The sequence below is a fragment of the Euprymna scolopes genome, chromosome 30, assembly GCF_053919585.1.
Source record: "Euprymna scolopes isolate OS-2025 chromosome 30, ASM5391958v1, whole genome shotgun sequence".
Lineage (NCBI taxonomy): Eukaryota > Metazoa > Mollusca > Cephalopoda > Sepiida > Sepiolidae > Euprymna > Euprymna scolopes.
This window is the reverse complement of record NC_136511.1, coordinates 93,346,560-93,359,129: the sequence shown is the minus strand read 5'-3', so window position 1 is coordinate 93,359,129 and position 12,570 is coordinate 93,346,560. Positions and strand designations below refer to the sequence as shown.

Sequence of the window (12,570 nt, the reverse complement as noted above, 5' to 3'; positions counted from 1 at the left end):
TCCAATAAATTAGCAGATAAGTTCACACCCATGTAGGCAGCATCATTAATTGACATCCCCTCTTGACGTTTTAGGGAGCAGTTGAATACAGGACGAATTTTTGTCATCACTGCAGTTCCTTCCTTAATAACGGGTCTATGTGGAACCCAAATATAATCTTCATACTTCCCAGGCGGGACGAAAAACTGCTCCACTATTCCACATAATCCTCAAACACTTGGAGGTACTCATTATACATTCCCTTCCTTTCTAAGGACTCTGCCACTCTCTCCATTACCTTTAAAGAAGTCTCAAAGTTACTGCTTACCAGTGGGATCTTGTCATGATACCACGGTAAGTCTACGTGATATTTTACCTCCTCCCATATGATAGAGTTTTTGAACTCTTCTATTTTTTTTTCTTGTCCACAGCCAACAACTTAGCATCTTCTTTAATACCTAATGAATTGAGACTGAGCAAGGTCTCAACCCCACGCTCGATCGCGGACTTGGAAAAGAAAGGCTTCAAACCGTCCTCATAAGAGAGTGTCAGATTTAGCACAGACTCAACCAAATAACTGTTGGATTGAGTAAGTGATTTTACTATGTAATTGAAGGGAAGTGATTTTACATCATTCAAATCTTTTTTTAAAAATGCCGGCTCTCACCAAACGTAATTATGAATTTTCCATGTCGCGTTGCATTTCCATTAAGACACTCAACTAGCTTGAGATCATTGAACTTGCTCAGAAGGTCCAATCCAATAATCCCTATAATGTGGATAATGTGGGTTCCATTCAAATTCTTATAGCTAGAAATCTTCCTGAGATAAGTTATCGACAACTTTATTGAAGTTATCCACTTCGAATTTTAAATTTAAATTTTGGGAGAATAAAGCCGCAAATTTAAAGGGATTTTGATTCCCTAATTTGATCGATATATAGTACATAGTACTCCTTCAATCTTAAGGAGTCACTCCCGATCAGCGTGTTCACCGATATATTAACCTTCTTGTGATTTATGGGTTTATCAGAACACAATTTACTGAGAATCTCCTGGGTGAAAAACGAATTTTGTGACCCAGTATCTATTAAACAGAAGAAATATACTGGTTGTCTGTGCACTTTCATCGATATTCTGATGACAAGAAAAATACTATTCTGTGATTCAGGATATGTTGTTGGGCCCACAAAGGATTTATTTCCTTTGGGACACATGATGGTAAAATGGGTTCTCAACTCACATATTGCACACGGGTAAAGAAAACCCTTACTACCACAACAAGATGCCTCTGCGTGCTCACCCAAACACAGAGTACATAAATTTAACTGTTTAGCCCTTCAACACTTTGCTTCGAAGGTGCGAAACTTACTAGTTCTTGATTGAATGGTTTGTAGCTTGGCACAGTTTATAAGATAAAGTGCCCTCCCAGTGTCTTCACGTAGGGAAGAAGATGCCATCTTGGCTTTCATCTTGGGTGAAGAAGGCGCCATTTGTGGCGTACAAATTTCCCGCCGAACATCGAGCGGGGCAGCTAATAGGTATTCCATTACTTCAAATACATGCGACATAATATTATTTAGTGAAGGGTATCTACCCCCACCCCACTTCTATTCATCAACTCTCTTCTAATGGCATTAGGACACTTAGCAAATATTATGTGAGCTATCACTGCCCCTGAGGTGCCACCCTCAGTAAAAAAATCAGTCCCATAGGACTTGTCGAGCTCAGTAAAATTTCTCTTAAGTTTTTCGAGAAACGACTTTGAATTTTTTAAATCTGTTATAAACGACGGAGGAGGAATAATTTCCTCAAAATTTTTTTTTTTTAATCAAATCAGGATTCAAATATTTTTCCCTTAACAATTTTAGGGCTATATCATAATTATCTGAGGTTATATCTAGACTGGAGATTATGTCAAATGCATCACCATCTAGTTTCGATTTCAACACTAATAATCTTTCAGCTTTATTTAAACTGTCAGTGCAAAATTCGAATTTGTTCAGAAATGTTCTGAACGAAAATTTATCATCTATGGACATGCTGGGAAATTTCGGGCAATCCAACTGCATTTTGACAGGCATAACCGTCGAAGCTTGCATAACTTGAGGCGTATTTAATTTCAATTTTAATGAAAGCAATTTTTCTTCTATTTCTGAAGAAAATCTCTCTAAAATCTCGCAAAGCTGAAGTTTCTCCTCTTCTGGAGTTTTGAGTAGAATCTGGTCTTATCAATTCATCTAGGTCACTTAACCATCCTCTAATTACTGTTTCTCAGGATTTGAAAAATTCTGGAGAAGGATCATTAATTTCCAACCACTTCACCTCACTATTGATACGAAACCTTTTAGCATCACATTTAGACATTAGCTCTTTTAGGGCCATCTTTCATGCCTCGAGCACAGTTAATAAAATAACAGATGTAATTATCTGCAATATTAATGTGGCGAAACTGCCAATAATATTCCAAACGGACTTATGTATAAAATAAATTTATTTATTAAAATAACAGATATAGTTATCTGCAATACTAAGATGGCGAAATTGCCAATATTCCAAACGGAATTATTTAATCATAAATAAACATGGCCGCCAGTGATTAAAAAGCCCAATTTAGACTAAGCTCTATGAATAGTCGAGTTATATAATTATAACCAAATTCGAAATTCCCAAGCTACTAATGATGCCTAACACTTAGGGGGGGGGGGATTAACCTCTTTCCTGTCCCTTAAGATTTTTTAATAAATTTTCAATTCACATTCATTTGAAAATACTTTAAAACATGGCATCACAAATACAAATCAAATATTAGCAATCTCAATTTAAATTAATCAATTAATTTAAATTAATCAATATAACACATTCACAGAGTTACTTTTACAATTAATATTTAAATTGCGAAAGAACCATTAACGGTTAAATATTGTGAGTTTTTTTTCTTTTTTTTTTCTACAGAATTTGAACCAAAGTTTTTTTTAACAAATTATAAAACGTACACGATCCTCGTGGGAGCTTAAATTCGAAAATATGCAATTATGGTATGCCTGCAACCTACGCCCCAATATCAAGGTCGAATTAAATTATTATCCAACTTTACTTTAAACGTAAGAAGAAATTCAAATTTCATTGCTTATTTATTTTTTCTTTGGGAGTATGTAATGAAGTAGAAAAAAAAAAATATATATATATATAAGACACAGCTGTTCCTTCCAAAAGGTTGAGCTCTTCAACGTCCAAAAATAATTCACCGTCACAAAAAGAATTCACCGTCACTTCTTCCAACTGTCGTTTCACTCTCTGCGCTCTTCACCCTGCTTAAAAAAAAAGTACCGTTTATATGCTGCCCAGTTCTCCACTTATGCAAATTGACTATCAACCAGAGCCATCTAGTTTTCCATTTCTCCAAACAGCCAATTTGCAAAGGGGGACAACTCAAACCACACGCCCCCTTGATCTACACGATCATCATATGTCAACCCATCACATAGTCGCTCGAGCAACATGGCGGCCGTCTCTCTCGCTGCGATCTCCGCGGAGCCTCTTCGTGAATGTCGCTACTTGGCTCGACGTCGCTGTCTTCCTCTGATGACACCACTACCGGCCGCACATCAAGGATGTGTCGAGGGATGCCGTCGATAGATACATTGTTCGGGGACTGGACACTTGTCACAATGCCCCTCCCCCAGCGTGTGGTACAGCGAGCATCAGGCGGTTTGATCCACACTTCCTCTCCCACTCGCACAGTGGCTCGCTTCTCGCCTTCCTCCGCGGGTACCTGTGCAGTTCGGGGATGCCGCCACTCGTACTTGAAGACTGCCCTCTGCGGCACTGACTCCACTTGTTGCCGTAACTTTGGAGCCATATTATACCAGAAGACAGCTTCTGGCGGCGAAATCTGGCCCCTTTCAGCTATAGCCTTAATGGTCCTGTGATGCCGCGCCACAATTCCGTTTCCGCCTGGTCCTGCAATAGCGCCGCACTCCCCACTTATCCAACACATTCTCCATGACAGCTGAACGAAAGGCAGTTCCATTGTCTATTAGCACTTCCGTCACTGGACCCCTCTCCAAAAACACCTCTTCCAAGACCTTTGTAATTTCACCTGCATTTTCCGCCTTGATCTCCCTCCAAATGGCTACTCTTCCTGGTCCACAGTCGACCATTGACAGATACGGCCTCTGTCGATAGTGCGTTACGTCTATCGCCAACCTGCTCCAGTTCTCTGCCACCTGAACCTCACCAGCTTTGTGTCTACTTGGTGCAGGGTCGATTGATTGACATCGGCTGCATCTCTCAACCACTGTCCTAACGGCCTCCTTTGTGATTCTGGGGTCCACCTTCCTGGCCAAGAACAAGGTTCTCTCCACTCCAAAATGGTGCATGTCATGCAAATCCTTCAGAGTGTCTTCATTCAAACAACATATTGCAACAGCCGCCTCATTCGACGCCTTTAGCCAGGTCTTCCGCACCCTCGTCATCACATCTGCTCTGTTCTTCGCTGAAGGAACGATAGTGACCCTAAGTTGAAGATCAAATTCCCTAATCAGCTCCCTTAACATCATCAATCGACGCTTTACTAGCATCTCGGCAGCGCCTTTCGTCTTCACCCTCCTTTCTCCTGTAGCTTTGGACTGGATCCAAGAGAACACAGTGGCTGAGTCGGTCCTCACCTCAACATTCTGTAGCCCCCATTTCAAGGCTAAGTTGATGCCCTTCATAACCGCATCCAGTTCCGCCACATTTATGTGAGCCACGTCGTCCTTCTTCCGCAACCAAGCAGCATCTTTTGCAGTAACACCACCTATCTCCAAGGTGACCCCCACTGCTATACAGCTTGCATCACACCACACAACACCTTCTGCTGGGTACATGCCAAACACCTCTCACTGGATCCTCCCTCTTCACCTCTTCAATTATCTCTCTCATAATGTCCACAGTCTCTTTATCAACTCCATCCTCCCACTTCGCTCCACTAGCTAGCCTTTTGATATAATTACATGCAGTCCGTAGCCATCCTGCAATAGGGTAATGGCCCACCAGTCTTCCGCATATTGAGAAGAGTTCTCGCCTGCTCAATTTTTCCGACACCTCCGAGATCTCATTTCCCCTCCGGAACACTAACCGTTCTATCTGGTCCTTTCTTAGTTGGAGCCCTAACACAGCTCCTCCCTCCAAGGATTCCGGGCGTTTTGCAATTAGCCCAAAGCTGTTGAGGTGTTTTACTACGTCCTCCGCAGTTGTTACCGTCTCATCCACCAAAATATCATCAATGTAGGAACTGGTGGCTCTTCTGACTGCGTTCTCCTTGCTTAGCACCGTTTTGAGGATCGCTGCCATAATTTTTGGTGCAGAATTCAGGCCAAAACCCAACCTAGTCAGGCAGTACGTTCGGCCCTTGTATCTGACCAGCTGGTATTTCCAGAATTCCTGTGAAATGTGGATCTGTAGGTATGCAGATTTTAAATCCACAATCGTCGCAGCCTTCTGAATCTGCCTCCACTCTCGCATGGTCTCTCCGCACACGTCCATCACATCGCCTCCCGTGTGCCACGCAACGTGTACGTTCAGCTCCCTGAAGTCCAGTATTGGCCGAACTTTTTGTTATCGTGCAACTTTTGTCTGACCCGGCTGTTCCTGTGACACCTTTTTCGAATTGCATACCTGCAGCCCCTTGATGTCCTCCAAATCTCACGGAGTTCCTATATACCATAACGCCCCCTAGTCGAGTAATTGCGTCCATCCCTAGCACCACATCGACACCCGTGACAATTTTGTTAATAACAATCGCCTGGATTGTTAGTGACATCCCACGTACCATCAACTGAATGATACTTGTGCCATTGCACTTCACCTCTCTGCCATCAACTGCCGTAATGCTGCTGGTTCCATTGCATGTGTCAACCATGTCTTTGGTGACAATTGTTGAAGTACAGCCCGTGTCGACAAGGGCTTTTGTACTTTGTCCATTTAGGGTCACCTCTACTTGTGGTGACATACCCTGAAGCGCCTTCATCGAATAAGTGGGGTAGCCACCGGCGCAGTGGCTTCCCCCTGTTCGTTTCCCTGGGGACAGAATCTGCTGATGTGGCCGACTTCCCCACAGTGGTAACATGTGACTTCTGGCTTTGGCTCCCTGCACTCCCTTGCCATATGAGGGCCTTGGCATCGGTAGCATCTGCCAGAGAACCTGGGTCTCTGCCACAGTCCTCTCTGCTTTTCGTCCTTCACAATTTCCTGCTGCAGTTTGCTTCGTTGAGCGACAGCTACGATTCCCTGCTCACTCTCTTTTTTTCTGGCCAGCACCCTAGCCTGTGTAATCAACTCCGCCACCTCCATAGTATTTACACCGGGCAGTTGCTGCAGAGCTATAGAAATATGGTCCGGGAAGCCATTGATAAAGGCCATCTTAACCATCTGTCGACGGCCTCCTCCATTGAATCCTGCTAGTCCCGTCAACCTCCTGATATTGTTGGCGTAAACATCAACACGCTCTCCGGTCCACACCATACGGCTTAGTTTGCCATATGCCACAAACGGTCCTTCGGTAAATGCTTCCTTCAACTTTTCCTCAATGGCATCAACAGACAGTCGATCCTTCTCCCGCATCTCCAGATATAGGGCCAGAGCATCACCATCAAGATACAGCGGTATCAAGCTGGCTACATCCACAATGTTTAACCTTGGTCAGCCAGGTTATAACATCTCCCTCTCGAGAGAACGTCTTAAGCATTTCACTGCTGATCCTCTTTGCTTCCATAGTTCCTGCCGAAATAGCTTGTAGTGAAGTAGAAAAAAAAAGAAATTTAAAAAAAGATATATAAGACACAGCTGTTCCTTCCAAAAGGTTGAGCTCTTCAACGTCCAAAATTAATTCACCGTCACAAAAAGAATTCACCGTCACTTCTTCCAACCGTCGTTTCACTCTCTGCGCTCTTCACCCTGCTTAAAAAAAAAGTACCGTTTATATGCTGCCCATTTCTCCACTTATGCAAATTGACTATCAACCAGAGCCATCTAGTTTTCCATTTCTCCAAACAGCCAATTTGCAAAGGGGGACAACTCAAACCACAGAGTGCAACATATCGCCAAATGAAACTTATTACTGTCTTATAGGTTTTGAGACATAAGTTATTTTAACGAAATAATTACATTTCAGATTCAACGAAACAGAAAAAATATTTACCATTAATCTGTTCAAATTAAGAAAAAAAATAAAATTCTGCTCATCTTAAAATCAAGAATTTACAAATATTTTTATCTCTTACTAGCATTTGCATTAAATAATGATTCTAGGTGTTTTGCATTAAAAAATGAGAATTTTTTGCAAAAAACAAAAATCTTGACCTATTGTTTCCAACAAAACGAGAATAGCTTGTTTTTGCAATAAAAATTAGAGTGTAAGAAATTTCTTTCCCACACGTCCAATTTCCTCCCTGCAGAAAGCAAATGAAACTCCACAAACAAAAGCCATACCTTTAAAACTCAAATTTTATTCAAGATGTATCAGTAAATGAAAGTTCTTTGATTCACGGTAAGTCTCTTGCAACAACAGTGGCTGAATTTGCTATCCATACGCAATGGAGCCTTTAGTTATGATTCCTCTGTGGAAATGTTAGTTCAGGTTTCCTTTTAGAAAGATCCATGTTGTACATGGTGAACACGGTGTGAATGTTGGAGCCCAATATGGCATATTTTGGGACCTCATGGTTTCTGAAAGAAATAGGAATAAATTCCTATAATAAAACATATCATGCCGAACACAGTAGAATATCCTCATTGGGTAGAATAAGTTCAGCAATTATGTTGTCTCTGTATTTAGAGAAATGTCCTGTTTGGTGTCCAAGAAGGTAACATCCTGGCACTCTAGACAGAGCGCCGCTGTTGTGAATCTGCTGTTTCCTGTGTTCATTCTCAGACTGAAAAAATAATACATGAATACAAATTGGTGCCAAGACAAGATTTGGTGCATTCAAATTAAACCAACGAGAGACCGGCTTACAAAGCATGTAGGCGGCCAAAAACAATATGGCGGCTGTACATGGAAAATTTCTCACAGTATACGCGTGCATCTCCATGCAGATTTATTCTCAGATCTTCTTTTGGCGTTGATGCACTTCTTGCCACAGGAGACGCAGTTTTTTCAGCAATTAATTTTTTTTTCTTGACAATTAGGTGTATCAGAATTTTTGACATCCCTAACTGCGAATAAAATATAAAAAACTCGTAATTTCTCTTTTTAAAGTGTGTTGTTAATTTTCTGTATGGAATATACTTCCAAAATAAACTATTAAAGTTGTTTAAAAAATAATAGAAATATTATTTTTTATTCTTTTAATAAACAATGTTTACAAAGTGCTGGTGCGCGTTCAACCAGCCATTTTTTTTACATATGAAATCAATTGAATTTTACGAGTGAAATTCTTTTCAATTTTTAAACTTTAAAAATCTATCAAAATTTTTCTATTGGTTCAATTTTTACGATATTTTCAGGGTTAATGTGAAATTTTATGCTCTTTCCAATAAACTGAATATAATAATTTAGACAAACGGTGTTTTTAAATTCACCCCCCCCATTTTGAAATGTCTATTAAAATTTAAATAATCACAAATTGAACATAAAAGATCAATAAATAAAATATTCTAATTTAAACAAAAAAAAGAAGTGCTTTTTGAAATTTACCTGTAAAGTCCAAAGTGTAAAACTTTTTTTTTTTTAAAACCACGTTGATTTTTTTTTTTTTTTAAATGAAAGCTATGTTATGCTTATATCGTCAAGTAAATACCGGACGCTGACGGCAATTTTTTCTATTTCATTCAATGTTTTTTTTTTTTTTTTTTTTAGATATTTAAAAAAAAATTGAATCAATAAATTAGAAATAAGATATAATAATCAAAAACTCGTTATTTCATTAAGAGAATTAAAAAAAAAATAATAATTAAAAAAAATTGGTTGACTGGATTTTTTGTTTAATGGCAAAACCTTATAAGTGAATGTGTGTTTTTTAACAACTACGGAGGCCCCAAAATACTAATTTTGGTTAACAGCATGCAATAAAATAGAGATATTAATCACAGTGTTTATAAGTTACTGTAATATAATCGTGAAAAAAATCAGAGATTTCTCTCCCTTTATTTGAACCGTCAATAAATCTGAGTTTGCATTTTTTTTTTGAATCCTTGTTTAAAAAAGTATTTTATTTAAAAAGGACATTGAATATAAGTATAAATATGGATAAATTCTTAACAATGAACAATGGAAGTACACATTGAATAGAATTTTTTATAGGTAAGTGATTTTTTGGAATTTATATATATTTTTTATAATCGAACCAAGTAAAATTTCATTGATTTCCTTTAAATCTTAAAAAAAAAAAAAACGATTTAAAAAAACAAATATTGCATAATTTGCTATTAAACTTGTTATTTTTTAAAAATTTGGTCTTTGCTCCTTTAGTTGAAAAAAAAAAATTAGGGTTTGAATTACATTTTTCAAGTAGTTATAAGCTTCAAAAGATAGTAAGTTGATTTGTTCAAGTTCATATACGGATTTTTTTAATGGCCAATTCTGATACACCTATGAGACCACTTGTTCCGGTGTCATCAAATATTTTTCCAAACTGGAGATATTCATTTTTTGTTTACACAGTTTTCAGAAAAGGGCTATTACAGGTGTGTGCTGCTGAAATGAATTTAATAATTTTTATTTCCTTCCAATTTTAGTCGTCTGCTACTTTGCAGTGCAAGATGTCGATCAGCCAATCAAACCCGAGACGTCATGTTCCGAGCAAAGCCGATCGGACGCTGAGTTACATCATGGCCGTGGTTATGTCTCTGGTTCAAATTATGCACAAGTACCAACTTTAATTAAACTTGAAAATACTATTTAAAAAATAGCGCGGATCAATAAGTGCACTAGCATCACAAGATTTTTTTTTCCGGACAAAAAAATATTTGAAAACCAAAACATTTATTGTATAAAAATATATAATTGTCAAAACATTTAAAAGTCTGTGTAAGAAAATATAATTTTAATAAAACAATATATCAACATATAATTGTAAAACCATTCATTTAAAAGTCTGCATGAGAAAATATAATTTTAATAAAACAATTTTGTAATGAAAGAAACATTGGATGTTTATAAAGTAAAATAGTTTTTTTTTTTTTTGTAATTAAAGCAACTTTGAAGGGTCAACAACAAATTAATAATTTAAATGTTTTGGGTGTACTTGTACAGTTTAATGAAGACATTAAAACCTGAAAATATCGAAAAAGTTATATTGTATGAATATGTTATGGAATGAAGTTCTCCGGAAAAAAAAAATTCACTTAATTTCATTGAGTATTTTTTTTTTTTTACAGAGAAAAAACAATCTGTTATGATATCGAGCAAAAGGTTCGATTTTTAGGAAGAAAAGCTAGTATTAAAGATGGGGAAGGAGTGTTGGCGCTTTAACTGGAGTTATTTCCCTGTGGCGTGTTCAAAAAATTCAAAGATGGCTACCTTCAACACACTGTCATAAAAACATGTTTTTCCGCTGTAAAAAAACAAAAGAAAAACTACTGGATCAAATTAAATGAATTTATTTTTTTCAGATCTTCAGTACAAAGCGTATACGTACAATATAACCTTTTTTCGATATTTTCATTTTTTAATGTCTTGATTAAACTGTACGAGTACAGATTTTTGACGAAGAAATGCCACCTGGCGACAGTTTATTGAAACGCACCAAGAAAAGATGATCACTGTCTGCATACTACACGAGTGCCTTTGTTGTTTCGTGAACACAGAAAGTGTTAAAACTAAATTAATTTTTCTAAATAAAATATTTGTTTTAAGCAATGTAAAGTCACACATTTTAGAAAACATTTTTTTAATGAATTTAAATAAGAAAATTTGAAAACCTGAAAATGTGAAATGATAAAATAATTTTTTTTATGGTGTTGTTGATAAATTCCGGCTTTATAAAAATGTCAGTCCAATTAAGTTTTTTTTCTTTTCTTTTTCAAAATGATGTAATAAGAAAATAAGAGGTCAAAGCCTCCCGAAGAGAAGATTCCGAGACAAGATGTATCTTCTCTTCTTATTACAGGGGGCGATAACTCCAATTTCTTCTTGGTCAAATAACGCGGCAAATAAGTAAAAAACAAGATTTTTTTCCGAACAGAAAAATATTTGAAAACCAAAACATTTATTGTATAAAAATGTATCAATATATAATTGTAAAAACATTTATTTAAAAGTCTGCGTAAGAAAATATAATTTTAATAAAACAATTTTGTAATGAAAGCAACATTGGATTTTTATCAAGTAAAATAGCTTTTCTTTTTTTTCGAACAGATAAATACTTCAAATGAAACACTTTTTTGGATTAAAGCAAATTTGAAGGGTCAACAACAAATTAATAATGTAAATGTTCTTTGACTGAGAAGTGCTACCTGGCGACAGTTTAGTTAAACGCACCAAGAAGAGATGGCCGCCGTCCACATACTGTACAAGTGCCTTTTGTTGTTTTGTGTGAACACAAAAAGTGTTAAATCTAAATTAATTTTTCTAAATGAAATATTTGTTTTGTTATTTGATAATACAAGAAGTGTTTTCCTTTTTTTTTTGCTTGTTTCGTAATAACACACAAATGTTAAAAACTAAAATATTTTTTTTATAAATATATGGTTTTGTTTTTCATGTCTGTCCAGTTTCGTTACATAATCAACCATATCCACTTCCAGTAGCTTGATTTTTTTTCCAAACAGTGATCTTGGACATTACCTAAAAATATATATATTTATTTTTTTTTGGAGGGAGGGGGGCTCGTTTTAAAAGTATATCTACCTCAGTATTTTCTTTAATTTTCTATTTTTGTGCAATTATCAAGACTCCTAAAATGTGATGCTCTCATGTCAGACATTTTTTTTATTCAAAAGTAACACTCGACATTACTTGTTTTTTCGTTTTTTTTTTTTTAAACTAAATAAACCCTTTAAAATAAGTTTAACCACTAAAAAATTACACAGCTAGGTAAAAAACGAACACTTAGAAAAATCAATTTAATTTTTTTGAAACAGTAAACAAGTAAAAATATTTTTTAAAAATATTATGGGAAGTATAGTATCTTTAAAAACAATATCGCCTTCAAGAATGGTCATACAATGTGTTTTCAATCGATATTTGTTCAATAAGGGACCAGTTTTCCTACCTAGCAAAAAGGGACGAGTTTTCAGAGTGCGAGTTTTTCGAGGACAAGTTATCCTAAATTCATTTTTTTTATAAATGATTTTACCAAGAATTCTTCATAAGTTTTGATTTCGATTATAGCTGAAGGAACTCAAGCTGATGTACCAAAGTCATATGGATATTTTTATTTTTTTATTTTTGAAATCGCAACTTTAAAAAATCGGTAGAACATTAACTCTGTAATAATATATACAAAATCTGCAAGAATTAAAATATATTTAAGCATACTTAATGACCTGGCTACGCCGGGCGTCCTTGCTAACTTAGATAAATACTTTTGCAGTTTTAACAAATGTTAAAATAATATCAGAGCATGTCTATTTATGCCATGACTACCAACATCAATATATTACATAT

General features: G+C 36.5%; 1 protein-coding gene across 7 annotated transcripts in view; it reads right to left on the bottom strand.

Annotated features, from left to right (window-relative positions):
- LOC145254569 (uncharacterized) overlaps positions 1-12,570 on the bottom strand; it is a 141,863-nt gene that overhangs the window by 46,066 nt on the left and 83,227 nt on the right. For 2 of the 7 annotated variants that reach the window (XM_080113169.1, XM_080113175.1), the window contains exon 2: positions 7,452-7,894. The exons of 3 other annotated variants lie outside the window; for them this stretch is intronic. Coding sequence is in view for 1 of the 4 variants with exons in the window: in XM_080113175.1 (XP_079969301.1) it covers positions 7,727-7,894 (168 nt within the window). In the remaining 3 variants the exon portion in view is untranslated. The remainder of the gene's footprint in view (positions 1-7,451; positions 7,895-12,570) is intronic. 2 more of the 7 variants (XM_080113172.1, XM_080113170.1) reach the window with 1 other exon arrangement.